General features: G+C 45.4%; 3 protein-coding genes across 6 annotated transcripts; 2 read left to right on the top strand and 1 right to left on the bottom strand.

Moving 5' to 3' along the window:
• Positions 1 to 50: 50 nt before the first annotated feature.
• Positions 51 to 948, top strand: LOC109605510 (peptidoglycan-recognition protein 2). The gene is made up of 4 exons (XM_020022101.2): positions 51 to 238; positions 296 to 507; positions 574 to 685; positions 745 to 948. Exons 1-4 carry the CDS (start codon positions 181 to 183, stop codon positions 930 to 932), a joined length of 570 nt encoding a protein of 189 aa, XP_019877660.1. The 5' UTR covers positions 51 to 180; the 3' UTR covers positions 933 to 948.
• A 579-nt stretch (positions 949 to 1527) lies between these two features.
• LOC109605517 (TAR DNA-binding protein 43) lies at positions 1528 to 6187 on the top strand. Of its 3 annotated transcripts, none has more exons than XM_020022111.2 (6): positions 1531 to 1903; positions 2268 to 2578; positions 2665 to 3172; positions 3773 to 3988; positions 4047 to 4191; positions 5967 to 6187. In XM_020022111.2, the coding sequence occupies exons 1-6, from the start codon at positions 1660 to 1662 to the stop codon at positions 6016 to 6018; spliced, it is 1476 nt and encodes a 491-aa protein (XP_019877670.1). In that variant the 5' UTR covers positions 1531 to 1659; the 3' UTR covers positions 6019 to 6187. The 3 variants fall into 3 exon arrangements, with proteins under 3 accessions (XP_019877672.1, XP_019877670.1, XP_019877671.1); XM_020022112.2 differs by having other exon boundaries at positions 1533 to 1903; positions 3773 to 3979; XM_020022113.2 differs by lacking the exons at positions 3773 to 3988; positions 4047 to 4191; positions 5967 to 6187 and adding an exon at positions 3261 to 3599 and having other exon boundaries at positions 1528 to 1903.
• Positions 6188 to 6257: 70 nt separating this feature from the next.
• On the bottom strand, positions 6258 to 14111 carry LOC109605506 (ubiquitin carboxyl-terminal hydrolase 32). Of its 2 annotated transcripts, none has more exons than XM_049968949.1 (13): positions 13815 to 14111; positions 12631 to 13072; positions 12180 to 12502; positions 11109 to 12114; positions 10207 to 11050; positions 10045 to 10147; positions 9704 to 9979; positions 9538 to 9635; positions 9065 to 9176; positions 8485 to 8969; positions 8243 to 8428; positions 7707 to 8168; positions 6258 to 7630 (listed from the first exon to the last, which is right to left on the bottom strand). In XM_049968949.1, exons 1-13 carry the CDS (start codon positions 13870 to 13872, stop codon positions 6974 to 6976), a joined length of 5052 nt encoding a protein of 1683 aa, XP_049824906.1. In that variant the 5' UTR covers positions 13873 to 14111; the 3' UTR covers positions 6258 to 6973. The 2 variants fall into 2 exon arrangements, with proteins under 2 accessions (XP_049824906.1, XP_049824907.1); XM_049968950.1 differs by having other exon boundaries at positions 9589 to 9635.
• Between the last annotated feature and the right edge of the window lie 58 nt (positions 14112 to 14169).

The raw sequence follows: 14169 nt of genomic DNA, 5'->3' as shown, positions 1-14169 counted from the left end.
CTTACTTTTATTTATTCTTTCTAATTGAAATATTTCTGATAACATTGTTTTGATGACCGGGGTCAAAGATGAGGATTTCCCAAATCAAGATATGTGTTTGTTTATGGCCAAGGGGAACTACAATCTTTTTTATATATAACCAACAACGATCACTTTTAATTAATCAGTTTTGCTCTCATAATGTTCCAAACAATCCAGCTTGTAATTTTACTCTGCTTTTCTCCTCTTTTTGTTAACTGTGCGTACAGACATGACTGACGTTTGTTAGATAATGTCGTAACTTTACATGTTTCAGGTTGTCCTAAAATAATTACCAGAGAAGAATGGGGCGCAGAAAAAGTGTCAGACATAGTGAATCTTCAGGAGAATCCTGCTCCTTTTGTGGTCGTGCATCATTCGGTTACTCCCACTTGTAACACAGAAAAAAAGTGCAAAAGCAGAATGAAGAGTATTCAAGAGTATCATATTAACGAAGCCAATTTTGGAGACATTGGTTACAATTTTTTGGTAAATATCTTTTGTTAAACTTGTTTAGGGCACAAACAAGTGTAGATATTTATTTGTTTATTTTAGATTGGAGATGACGGCAACGTTTATGAAGGGAGAGGATGGAATGTAAGAGGAGCACATGCACCTAATTATAATTACAGGAGCATTGGCATTTGTCTCATTGGCAATTTTCAAGGTAAGCAACACTTTTTATGTCCATGTCTAATCCACAAATGTTAATTATCTTAATTTTAGAATCCCCACCAAGCGATTTACAATTAAAATTGTTGAAGGAACTTATTACTTGCGGAGTGAAAGGAGAAAAAATTTTAACGAAACATAAAGTAATCGGTCACAAACAAGTTAGAGCGACTCTGTGTCCTGGGAAATATTTATACGACATCATTAAAAGTTTTCCCAACTGGGAAGCTAATCCTAAATAGAGTGCTATAATAAAACGAATAAATTATAAATATTAAGAAATAAACATTTTATAGTAATCTATATTTTTTATTATAATTTTAAATAACAAATTTAAAGCAAATTTCGAATTTTATCAAAAATATTCAATTATTGAATAACCGATTTGTAATATATTTGAACATATGGTTTCGCGCCACTCCCCTTATTTTATAGGTAAAGCAGGTAACTTCAAAATTATTTCAACACATTTAAATTTTTCTATAAAATTATCAATTAAAATAACAAATCAAACTGATGTTTGATCAAAATGTTTGTTTTAAAAAACATCGAGAGCGAAAAATTCGAATCATTACAAGACAGACTCCACATTTTCAGTTCGGTTATAGATGTATCAAAGGTAGAAACACTTTTATATTTTAATTTTTAGACGTGATTCATTTGATTATATCAAAAATAAATTCTAATCAATATTTTTAATGAAAATACGAGTGCTGCAACTGGAAATAGAGAACCGACAGATAAAAATTGAAAGTTGGATGTGAAAAAATAGAAATCTACCTTTGAAATGTCAGTTTGTCATCGTTGCCACGCCACAGCTGCATCGCCGTAATCGCCGTAATCGCCATAATCGCCATTTTGACTGGTTGCAGGTCGATCAAGTCGATCGCCGTTCCGAAAGCGGACTGAATTAGTGTGTGTGCGTGTGTGTGAATCGGTGAGAACGGAGAAAAGACAAACAAGGTCGTGATGTCGATCGAATATTTACAAGTGGCGGAGGACGAGGGCGAGGAGCCGATAGAGTTGCCCACCGAGGATGACGGCACTCTGTTGTTGAGCACGTTATCCGCTCAATTTCCCGGCTCGTCCGGCCTAAAGTACAGAAATCCCGAAAACAGGATCGTCCGGGGAGTGAGACTGAGCGAGGGGCGGCTGCATCCGCCGTCGAGTGGCGGATGGGGCTCGCAGATTTTCTACTGCGTCTTTCCCAAGGGTGAGTGTGACGAACACTATTTATAGGCCGGTCGGTCGATAATTTTAGATGCGGGATTATGTAAAAAGGCGCGACGATGCGCCAAATGTTTTCCTCCAAATTGACCACCTTTTTTCATTACCTTTTACCGCTTTGTGTTACTTGAAAATGTAATGGAAATGTCAAAATGACACGTCACGCAAATACGCGTTCGATAACCGCATTCGGAAATCGAAAATTACACGATTGTTTAACTAACATATAACATTGCAAAGTAATCTTTTTATTATTTTGGTTTGTTTTCAATTGTATATCACAAGTCACGCCTCTCCGCACTTTGGCCACGCCTTCTCTAACCTCAATGTTTGTTTATTGTATTTTGTAGAGAATAAAAGAAAGTCGGACGACAATTTGGAAAACTCCACGGCCAAAACGAAACGAATGGAAACGAAGCTGCGCTGCACCGACCTGATTGTCCTGGGGCTGCCGTGGAAGACCACCGAACAGAACCTGCGCGAGTACTTCGAGACGTTCGGCGAGGTGCTGATGGCGCAGGTGAAGAAGGATCCGAAAACGGGCCAGTCGAAGGGCTTCGGCTTCATCCGCTTCGCCTCTTACGAATCTCAGATGCGCGTGTTGGCCCAACGACACATGATCGACGGACGGTGGTGCGACGTCAAGGTCCCAAATTCGAAGGTAAGTCCGCAGACCACGCCCCTCACGCACGAACCGTCCTCTAACCGGACGTCCGTTTGTTTGTTTGTTTGTTTGTTTGTTTATAGGAGGGACTGATCCAGCAAGTGCCCTGCAAAGTGTTCATAGGCCGATGCACCGAGGACCTGACGGCCGACGATCTCAGAGACTATTTCGGCAAGTTCGGCGAGGTGACGGACGTCTTCATACCGAAGCCGTTCCGCGCCTTCAGCTTCGTCACTTTCCTGGACCCCGAGGTCGCGCAGTCGCTCTGCGGCGAGGATCACATCATCAAGGGCGTGTCGGTGCACGTGTCGAACGCCGCCCCGAAATCGGAGACTCGAGGTGGAGGAGGCGGCGGCGGCGGCTACGGATCGCGCGGTGACCCTCGCGGAGGCGGCGGCGGCGGCGGTGGCGGCGCCCACGGTCCCAATAGGGGAGGCGGCGGCGGTGGCGGGGTGGGTCCCGGCGGACCGGAAGCGCCCGGCATGTATCAGCAGCGGTACGGAGGACCGGGAGGACCTAATCAGGGCACGTGGGGCAACCATCAGGGCGGTCCCAGAGGCAGTTTGGACATGCCCAATTTACAAGCATTAGGTTTGTCTCACGATCAGTTTGTTGTTTGTTTTGAGAGGTAATCCGTAAATCCGCATCTCCAACTCTCCCTTTCCCCATTTATTTCCAGTTAATCTCCTGACTCCCGAATCGTTCATCAACAACGGCCAGACTCACGGTAAATACCAGACAGTAGTGTCTCAATTAAATAAAGGTACCGAACTTTGGAAACGAAACAATAATATTAAGTAAGTGAAATGTCATGATTTTCAGACGAATGGTTTATGTGATGATGATGATGATGATGATGATGATGATGATGATGATGATGTTTATGATGGTAGTCAGTCGAATGTTGATCTCCTGTGTCAGTCACGATTAACGTATTGTTAACGAATAAGTCAGTATGTTCATAGTTCTGAGTGCCTTTTTGTATTGTTGTCTTTAATAAATAAATAAATAAATAATTTAGAGTCTGCAATTTGTGTCTGAAATTTAGTGTGAGAAGAGACGAAAGGTATGACCCGACCACAATTATTTTTCAATATTCTCAATCCTCCTCCCTCACTTTCAAACAAACCAAACACTTGAAATATCCACCAGACAAACCGGATCTCGTTAATGAGAACGTCGTTTCAACAGGAATTACGGGACAAGGCCAACAGGCAAGCAATCAACAGAACTGCAATCCGCTGGGACTGGGACTGAATCTGGGCACGTTACCGATGAATCCCGCGTTGGTGGCGGCCGCGCTCAATCAGGCCAGCTGGGGACTGATCGGCAATCTCCAGAACCAACCTGAGCCCAATTTCAATCAGGGTTTCAACAACGGACCCAACAACAACAGTGGTAATATTGGTAACTTTGTTCGTTTCGTTTCGTTACGATGACATGTTGTTTGTCGTGTCGTTTTCAGGCAACAATCAGAACGGAGGGAACCAAGGCGGCGGAAATAATCCGGGCTTCCTCAGTTGGATGAGTCAGGGCGGCGGCCAGAGTCAGGACGGCGGACAGTGGCCGCGACCGCCGCCCCAGCAGGCGCAGGACAAGGGATTCCTCAAGTACGATTAATATAAATATAGAAAAAAAAATAATATTAATAAAAACACAAAAATCAAGTAGTTAATAATAACATGTCGTGCGACCGATCGTTCCTCGTCCACGATTTCTTCCTCTGTTTGTTTGTTTGTTTGTTTATTTTATTTTTTCTTTTTTTTCTTTTTTTTTTTTGTTGTTTCCCGTTTAACGTTGCTTTCTGAAATCGTGGCAGTTTCGATTGTTCGCACGCACCGCTCGAAATTTGTTGTTATGTATAATTGACTAAATATTTAGGAAGTTTATATATTATAAATATATATATTTAGAAAGTGGTATGGTGTGAAATGTGGTTTGTGTGAAACCTCCGAGGCGGGAAGTCGACTTTCTGAATTTCTGAGTGTGTCGCGGGCCAGATTTAATGTGATATTTAGTGCGGCACGTTCGAAACGGCCGTTTCTCCGCACGGTCCACTCAACGTGGTTTTAAACAGTAAATAATTAGAAACCAAATCAGTCCGAAACAGGGTAAAATTGATGAGGCCGATGTGGACGTGCGGAGCAACGTCGTTTCACGGACCGCGTGTGTAAATAATATAAGACGTTGATGATGATGAGTAGTCGTCGTGTATTGCGTCGTCGGCCTTTGAGCAATTGTAGCAAAACCGTTTTTACGTTTTTTCCTTATTAAAAGTGTCGTCTGAGTGAGCAGCTGGTGCTTCTTCCCCCGGAGGTTTTCGAGATACGCGTTCTTTTTACTTTTTAGTTTTTGTTGCGTGGATGCATCAACTTACATAATAACATGAACAAGAACTACAACAACTATAAATATAATAGTGTGTCTTTCTTATTAAGTTAAGCAAAACATAACGTAGCCGAGCAAATGGTTTTTATAGATCGTAACGTATTTACATGTGTATTTAAATATCAATGCCTGTATTTTTCGAAGGATTGCCTGATAATAATATACAAGTGGACGATGACTGTCTGGATATTTTATTTCACACGATTCAAGTACATGATACATAACTAACTGTTTTCAGTGTCCGTCCGTCTGTGTGTCCCCTTCCTTCGTGCACGCACTCTCCGACATTTCCAATTCGTTACTGTGATGATGCGATGCTGATGTTTGAGAGTGATGTTGTCTATGCTTCCCTCTTTCCCCCTTTCCCTCTTTTCCTTCTTCCTTTCTCTCTCCATGTGTTTGCCCGTTTTGAGACAGAGTGACGGTCGACATTCAGTCAGTCAGTCAGTCAGTCAGTCGGTCGGTCGGTCGATCGATCGGTCGGTGTGTTGGGTGATGAAGACGTTGAAGAGATTGAGAGTGGTAGAACTGAACTGTTGTCTGTACTGTACTGGTGTGGAGTGATTGGAGGATGAGCAAGGAGAGAAAACGAACGGCCGGAGATGTTGGAGTAAGTCTGTTTGAATTTTTAATCACCATCCATCATAATCATCACATATCATCATCAATTATCAATCATCATCATCATCATCATCATGACATCAACAACAACAACAACAATAACAACATCATCATCATCTTGTAGTCTGTCTTTATTTCTCTTCTATTCTATTCACACGCTCACATACATGTAACAGCAATTTCAATTTTTGTTTTATTTTTTTTTTCTTTTTCTCTTTGTTGAAATCGAGTGTGGTTGGTTGAGTCCAGAGCACCAGTTCACACGCACACGCTAAATATGTTTGTTTGTTTGTTTGTCGTTTGTTTTCGTTGGGGTCCTCTTTGCAGTGTGTTTTGTTAGTTCTGTTGATTTTGACGCACCTTTGATTTTGTCCAGGTATCAATTCGCGGGACCGTGGAGGAGCAAGTCGGCCCTTTACGCGAGCTGACCGACGAAAGGCAGATCGTCCTCGTTCTCGTCTTGTTCATCGACTCGCAAGAACGACAAAAATGCAACCCGACTGTGATACTTTATATTATATTTATTTTAATTTTATTTAACGATGTGATCTAAGATTAAGTGTAAATAAAATTGTTTATCGATGTATTTTACATATATATATATATATATATATATATTCTTTGCTGGGTTGGCAGGAAACTGAGAAGAAAGTAAAGCACACACAAGTTTATATAACAATATACAAGCTTTTATTTATAAATGGCACCATAAACTTATTACATAAAATTGGAATATTTCGGTGTTACAAAATAACACATCTTACTTACACATTTATTTTTTATCCGTTACGATAAATTTATATATATATATAATATAGTGGAATTTTAAAAAATATCAGACTAGTTAGGCATATCTTAAAACAAACAAACAATTAAAAACCTGCGGCATCTTCCTTCATATGTGACACGGTGCGTTATTTCCACACACACACATAAAACTGACAAGGTAAGAATAACGCACCTGAATATTGCCGATCGCCCATCCACAATTGTGTGTGTGTGTATGCGTGTGTGTTTGTTGCATATATTTATATATATATAGATAGATAGATAGAGATATACACTAAAATATACATTTCGTAGAAAATTGTTCAAAAATTTACAAATTAAAATATCTTTGGTTCGACCATACACAATTAAAATACGTATATGTATAACAATAAACTACTGCATTTGCATATCTGGTTTAGGCGTGATCACATCCGCTTCCGTAACATAATATACATTAATCATAATCATAATAATAATAATAATAATGAATCGATCGATCGTTCGATCAATCAACAACAACAACAACAACAACAAACGAATTATATAACATGTGTGTGTGTGTATGTGTATAATAAATAATACTATAAACCGAAACAATAAAAAAAAAAAACACTACTGAATAGAACACTGTTGCTTCCTAAGTGCCTCGTCCTCTTCCAAATCGGGGACTTGCACGTTTTGAGCGGCGTTCGGATCGATTTTCGGCAAGTACGGTCTCGAATCCAATCCGGATCGCTCGTAAAACAGAATGTACGCAGTGCTGGTGTCGATCTTCGGGATCCTCGTCTCCGCGTAGGGACACTTGAAGAGCGACCTGGTCGACGAGTAGGGCGACTCTCTCATCAGTTTCTCCTCCGAGTCGCCCACGTTGCTCACGTTCTCCGTCGAGGTCGCGTTCGACTCGATGCCGCTGCTGCTCTCGCGCTTGTGATTCGAGTCTCTGCGCTGCAGGACGGGCGTCTTGACGCTTTGCAGGCTGTTCTTGCGCGTCGCGTTCGGCGTCGAGGTCTCCTTGCGCCCGAAACTGGGCGACGAGCACGTTTCTATCGTGCCGTTTCCGCTGCTCGCGGTGCTGTGCTTCCGTTGTATGTTCTTCCTCCGGCTGAGCGGGGTGCAGCCGCTGTACGGCGACGACCTGCTGCCCAGTCCGCTGTCCGGCGCGTCCGTCAGCACCTCCCTGCACGAGCTGTCGTTGTAACAGTACCAGTTGCCGTTCGGGTTGCACGCGTACGAGATGTAATGGCCTCCGTTCAGCATACCCGAGTGGCTCTGATCGAAAAACCGAAACCAAATTGTTAATCGTTGCAATTTAAGAGAGTAGTGAGGGAAGGGAGACTTGACTTACCACCACCGCATACAGTTGGTACTTCAGGTCGAACGGATCTTGTCCCGGATTCAGTTTGTGTTGATGGTAATCTTTGAGATGTTCGTCGATGACGGGCGTCTTTTGCAAACTGGTCGACTCCAATCTGGCCCTTCCTCTGACCCGTTCGGTCGCCTTGTTGCCCGGCTTGTCGCTCAATAACTTGCACTTTTCGGTGGTCGAAACAACGTCATCGATTCCTCCCGACTGTTGCTCTTCGGGTATCCGTTCGTTGGTGGTCGTCGTCGTTTGGCTGTCGCAGGACGTTTCCAATTCGTTTATCGTCGCGTTATTCTCTTGCAGCTGCCTGTGACGTAGGATCGTTTCTTGCGGGATGCTCGCCAAATATGCGGTCGGGTCGAAGTCTTTAAACGGGAAGTTGACCACTTTTTGCGTCTTGACCCATTTGTTGTTGACGTAGTCGAACCGTTTCAAATGAATAATCTATAAACAACAACAACAACAATAACAAACGTTTTAACAATGTCAACGTAACGTAGTAAGTAGCGATTTCTCACCAGGATCGGGGGAAGTCTCCAAATCTGTAACTTCTTGGTGGCCGGTTGTTTGTCCTGGCAATTGCTACAATGATACTTTGCCTCCAGTCTCTCCTCAGAAGTGAACGCCCTCAGACAATAATCCAAATCTATGGGCTCCGTGTGTAGCTTTCTGCAAGTCGCCACCGATTCGTGTTCGATCGACAACTGCAACAGTGAACAACTTGAATTAAGGAACGACTCGACTTTATCGAGTTTTATACCTTCTCTCTGTTGGTTTGGTATCTGAGATGCAACGCAGTCGGGTCCCAGTCGATGGCAATGTGCATGTTCGAACCGGAAAGCATCGCAGATTTGCACTTTTCGAAGAGCAACTCGTCCTCGGAACACGGAAGTGCGCAGCCCCGGCAAAACTGCGTCCAGTGACACAGTGCGCATATTTGTCCGCCCTGCAAAACTGCTTTTAACGTGAACGGAAACTCGTAGCCCAACGAATCGTCGCAGTCCTGAGCGTGGTTGGTCTGATCGCTCTGAGGCAAGGGACTCAACAGTCTGGTCACTTGTCCCCAGACCTCCTGGTACAGATCTTGACACGTTGTGGTTTGCGAACAGCCCAGCAACAACGGCAGACCGAACAGACTCGGTTTGCTCTTTTGCTGCGACAAAAAGTACGTCTCTTGTCGCACGCACTTCCGATGTACGCCCACCAAATACGTCGGGAACTTGTAGTTCGAATCTGAAGAGTTTCCTGCAATTAATTTGCGTTAGTGGTTGGTTGGTTGGTTGGTTGGTTGGTGTTTCCTCTTTAATATACACTTCACACGAGTGCACTGTTTTACTGACCTGATGCGGTGCTGTTCGACGAGTTTATAGATACGGACGATTTTTTGAACGCGGCTCCGTTGGTGAGTCGAGATTCCGGTTTGTTATTACTTTGACTTGTCGGTTTCACATTCTGCAACCAATTCATAACGGACTTATTTAATATTTTAGCGATTCTACTTTCTCTTAATTCAATCCAAACAAAGCTTCCAAAAATATGTACAGAAATAAACATAATCTAATCAATACTGTCTATTTACAAAAAAGTCCATCAAACTTTGTTTTTGTGCAAAAAATAAAAGTTGGCAAAAACAGAAACTGGAAAACTGGAAACGATTTAAAAAGCAAAAAGCCAAAAACGTAAATCACACTGATGTGATTCAAGCTACGGTAAAACGTGACATATTCGTTTTGAGTTTGGAAACACTCGTTCTTACGAGTCTTGTCCGTCATGTGAAATAAATATTTGTCTGGTAAAGTCGGCACGTGCATACCTTAAAGCACAGTTTGATGGGCATGCATAGGGCCGAAACGCCACCTCTTACCTCGGGCACGCGCCCCAACGGACTCTCGCCGACACCCGAATCCGCCTCTGAAACAAATCACAACAAAAACGCCGTTACACTTTGTTCGATAGAGCAGAAATAGCAGTAAGTGCACCTGTTTCGCGTTCGTCCGTCTCCCCATCTTCGGTCTCGGCCATCGAAGTGTTCCTCGGCAGTTCGTAGCCGTACAATTCGGTCGCGGTGTTGGGATTGATCCTCGCCTCGTCCGACGGCACGTATTTGATCTGGCAGTAGGCCACTTCGGCCAGCAACAACCTGTGCGCGCCGATTCCGCTCAGATGACGCAGCTGTTCCTTCAGCTCGCCGTAGCGGGCTTCCGAGTTTAGTCTCAAGCCGTATTTGGTGGGACATTCGCCGTTCAATCGAACAACTACAAATTAATTCGGAATGAGTACGACAAAGATCGAGAGGAGAAAGGCAGATTAAGAGACTGACCCAGAACTTCGCAGAGAGTGTAACTCTCCATCGGCAAAGGCAGACTGAGCAAGTTGAAGGCGTCGAAACGAACAGATTCGTGGCCACACGTCTGGCATGTGACCTACAAACAAAATGCCTTTTTATGTCTTTAAACTCGACACGTTTATCTAAGCCACTTACTTTACTCTTCAACTGGCCGTAAAAGAGATCGGTGATGATGGAATGATCTCTGGCCAAATGCTGCTGCCAGGCCTCCTCCGCAACGATTTCGTCCGGCCGCCCACCGCTATCTTTCAGTTCGGTGTACTGCTTCTTCGTCACTCGATTCAAATCCTCGTGCAACGCGTCCAAAAGCCACGCCAACAATTCCTGCGAATCGTGTTGGCCGCCGCCGCCCAGATGAGGCGCGTGCTTCGAGACGCACACCCTCAATTTCAGTGGAGCCACACTCCTCGTTGATCCCGCCCACAATTCGTTGCACAACTCCGCATACTTCCTTGCCACCACTCCCTTCGTCCCCAACGGATTGGAAGTGTTCAGCTCGCTGAGCTGTCTGTCCCTCTGGAAGTATTGGGTCAAGGGTCGAGTGTTGGAGACCGCTTGCAGCGCGGCGTTCATGAAACACGTGTTGCCCAAGTTGTGGAGACCGGTGGCGCCCGGCGGCAGACAGATGGTGGGACGACGTTCGACGCTCAGTTCGTGGCCGCCACTCGCCACCAACTGGCCCATTTCCTCCGGCCACGTCAGATCCTTGTTCCTCACCTCAATTAGTATCTGATCCGAGTCTCTGAAGCCCAAGTCTTGAAGCGTGGCGTTGTCGTCGTCCAACAGACTGGCGTGATCGCGCAGATGCCAGAGGCGGGCGTCTTCGGTACGAAGTGCGAGACGGGCGCACAGAAAATCGGCCACCTGTTGAACGGTGGCCAGACGCGAGAAAGCGGCGGTATGGGATAGTTGACGTCTTTGAACGGCCGTCACCGGAGAAGCGTTCAGTCCCGCCGTACTCAAGGCGGCCGCTCCGTACCTACAATTTGCGAATGATATTTTCGTTGTGGAAGAACGAAAGCAAAGGCATAACTTACCCTCCGACAACGCTGCTCCAAGTGCCCGTCGATCCTCCGCCTTGATTTTGCATCTGGTGTCTCAATATTCTCAAGTTTAGAGGATACAATTCCAATTCGACTTCGTTCTTTCCCGGCGGCTTAATGACTTGCCTCGGCAAAGGCAAAGGACCTCCGTACCACAGGGCCAGAGCCTTCCACAGGGAGTCCGGCACGAGGACGAAGTCACGGTCCTGCGCCAAAGTCCTGTCCCTCCTCAATCTACCTCCCTCTCCGGTTAACGTCGGCACTTTGTACGGCGACTCCTCGACCAAATTGGAATTGTCGATCGGTCCGGGAACGTTGTGACTGCGCTTGGAACCGGCCGAACTGCTCGACACTCCCGAGCTGGACGCGATGCTGCAGCTGTCTCCTCGACTCAACAAATCGCCCATGGATTCCATACTGTTCGAGTTGAACTCGTTGGATATGGAGGGCGACGTGCAATCGGTCGCGTTGCTGATCAGACTCTCGTCGCAGACGATGCCCTCCTCGATTTGGGGACGACAGTTGCAATGGTCGCCGTGAGTTTTGGGGGCGGTCGTGTACGAGACCCAGTTCTGCCACCATTCGGTCGAAATGAGATACCAGAACTGGCCCACGTAGTATCCACGCCGTTGCTCCCTCTCCAGCCATCCCATCACGATCTCGTACTCGTTGTGTCTGCAGTAGGGTTTCAAGCCCAGCGACACGTGACAAACTTGGAACAACAGTTCCAACAGAGGCGCCAACAGACTGTTGTTCTTGACGCTCCACACCAGATAGTCCTCCTGCGTTAGGCCGCCGTCCGAGTCAATTTTAACGTTCAACGAATCGATCGTTTTCGAGTGTTCGTCTCTGTCCGGCGTCTCCGGACACGTGATCACGTGACCGCTCGCGTAAGTTAACTTGTTCTCCTGCGCGATGAAACGCAACGTTTCCACCATGTGTTGGACCTCGTCCGCGGACAGATAGTTGTCTCGATCCATGTCGAATATCTTGAAGCAAACTGCAACAAGACGGCCGATTATAAAAGAGACATTCGATAGATTAGAGATAAGGTAGTCAACAAACATTTCATCCTCTCGACCATCGGTCCGCGACAGGCGGCGGATATTCCACAGCACAGCTCCTTGAAGTCGACGTGGTCGTCCCGGTTGACGTCCAAGGCGAGGAACAAGCCCCGACACGTTTTCTGAGGAACGGGCGGACAGACGAGGGATTGAAGACAGTTCAGGTCCAAGTGGCCGGTCGCCGAGCCGCTCTGGATCGCCCAGAAACATTTCTCCAGCTCGCAAATGTCCTGCTCCTCCAGATGCGTGACGCCCGCCAACGTCTGGTAGAAGGTGGGCGTTTCCACTTCGGAACTCAGCGAAACGCATGGATGCGACAGTAACCTAAGCCAAAATTGATCGGTTCACTCTCTCCGTTCGCAGCCGCGACACTTACTCTTTCACCCAATTCAACGACATTTTAACATGTTTAACATTTTTGACAAGGGAAATTTTGACAATCAAATAAATACCATGCTGAAAGAACGGTGGCCTCGGTGTTGTAGCCGATCCAGGCTCGGAACTCCTCGAATCCCGCCTTGTCCTGTCCCACGCCGAACAGCGATATGAGAGTCCTGTCCCACGAAACCTTCGGAACGACTCCCTCTTCCTGTAAACGACACTGGAACTCGGCCTTCGACACGTACGTGCCCGAATCGTTGCTGTACAACGTCCAGAGGAATCTAATTTTCTCCTCCTGGGTGCCCTTGGTGAGGAGGACGAGGCCGCAGATGAGATCGCGGAGTGCGATGCCCTTGGCGCCGCCGCCGCACGCGTTGTAAAGCCAGTCGGCGATCGTGGCCGGCACACCGTCACCCAAAACATTCTGGACGAAGGCGGCGCGACTCAACAACTGACCGCCGTTCGTCAATCGCTTGAACGCCTCGCAAACCCTCTTCAACTCCTGATCGCTCACTGAAAATTCGAACGAATGGTTTTACACAAATAGTTATCTATCGTTATGTTATCGTTGACACTCTATTTTTAGAAACGTACGTCCAATTATTTTCAAACAACAAATCGACACGTTTTACACAAATCCCATTGATTTTTGTCGCCTCAAGTGGACTGAAATCGGATCGACTCGGAGGCCATCACAACAATTTGACCCAGTTTTAATAGTTTCGTCGTTGTCGTCGTCGTTGTCGTCGTCGTCGTCGTGGAAATGGGCCATTAACTAATTTAGCGAAACGTAAGCCAATTAACGTTCGTGCGATTCAATTACCGGCTGGCAATTTTTCCCTCGCGTTTCCTAACAAATTTTTAACGTTTCTATTTGTACTGCGTACAACGCAAAAATGCGTTGTTCAATCATCTTTCCCATTAATCAATCTGACAATGCATTTAATTCGCGACAGTCAGCAAACTCGAGTCCAATCAGATCGGGTTCAATCGACTGTTGTATAACACAACAAACATACATCCTGATGATGATGATCCGATTCGAACAGAAACACGCAGTAAACAAACGATGACGTCAACACTTAATTAAACGGTGGAAGAAAACGAGAATGAGACTACCGTCTTACGAATCCGCTCAGATTCCGTGTGTTGTTTTCGTTTCATGATCACATGATATAACACACAGACGTAAAACGGTGAAACGTCAAAAAGGGTTAAAACCGATGATTATGTGCGAAAGCACGAATGTCCTTACCTCTTTTGACCGCATCCTCGTAGCTCAGACACGAACGTTTCGAGTCCTTCGCCCCCATCTTCAGGACACTCTCGACTCCGACATTATTTTGTTTACGTGCACTTTAACACACTTTTTAACGTTACACAATCACACGCAAAACACCTAATCACCAAAACGTCTATTTATTTAGATCCGCTTGAACTTAGCCGCAAACTGGAATCACATCGTTTGTGTCTCGCATTACTTTTACCAAATATTTTTCCCTATTTGCGACCTCTAATTGGATACTTTATGCATATTGTTACACATAAAATGTGCCTAGAATATCTTACGTTCAGTATGGTGGGAGTATCCACTGTAAACATCAAATTCA

The sequence above is a fragment of the Aethina tumida genome, chromosome 6 (assembly GCF_024364675.1).
Source record: "Aethina tumida isolate Nest 87 chromosome 6, icAetTumi1.1, whole genome shotgun sequence".
In the NCBI taxonomy this organism is placed as follows: domain Eukaryota; kingdom Metazoa; phylum Arthropoda; class Insecta; order Coleoptera; family Nitidulidae; genus Aethina; species Aethina tumida.
This window is presented reverse-complemented; position numbering and strand designations above follow the sequence as displayed.

What these genes read in the sequence shown, in the direction of transcription:
- LOC109605510 (XM_020022101.2), top strand. Translation starts at nt 181, where the DNA reads ATGTTCCAAACAATCCAGCTTGTAATTTTACTCTGCTTTTCTCCTCTT. An exon ending in TTCTCCTCTTTTTGTTAACT is followed by an intron (nt 239 to 295) that starts GTGCGTACAGAC and finishes TACATGTTTCAG; the next exon opens with GTTGTCCTAAAATAATTACC. An exon ending in TCTCATTGGCAATTTTCAAG is followed by an intron (nt 686 to 744) that starts GTAAGCAACACT and finishes TCTTAATTTTAG; the next exon opens with AATCCCCACCAAGCGATTTA.
- LOC109605517 (XM_020022111.2), top strand. Translation starts at nt 1,660, where the DNA reads ATGTCGATCGAATATTTACAAGTGGCGGAGGACGAGGGCGAGGAGCCG. An exon ending in CTACTGCGTCTTTCCCAAGG is followed by an intron (nt 1,904 to 2,267) that starts GTGAGTGTGACG and finishes TGTATTTTGTAG; the next exon opens with AGAATAAAAGAAAGTCGGAC. An exon ending in GCCCAATTTACAAGCATTAG is followed by an intron (nt 3,173 to 3,772) that starts GTTTGTCTCACG and finishes TCGTTTCAACAG; the next exon opens with GAATTACGGGACAAGGCCAA.
- LOC109605506 (XM_049968949.1), bottom strand. Translation starts at nt 13,872, where the DNA reads ATGGGGGCGAAGGACTCGAAACGTTCGTGTCTGAGCTACGAGGATGCG. An exon ending in CACTCTCTGCGAAGTTCTGG is followed by an intron (nt 9,980 to 10,044) that starts GTCAGTCTCTTA and finishes ATTAATTTGTAG; the next exon opens with TTGTTCGATTGAACGGCGAA. An exon ending in GACGGACGAACGCGAAACAG is followed by an intron (nt 9,636 to 9,703) that starts GTGCACTTACTG and finishes GATTTGTTTCAG; the next exon opens with AGGCGGATTCGGGTGTCGGC.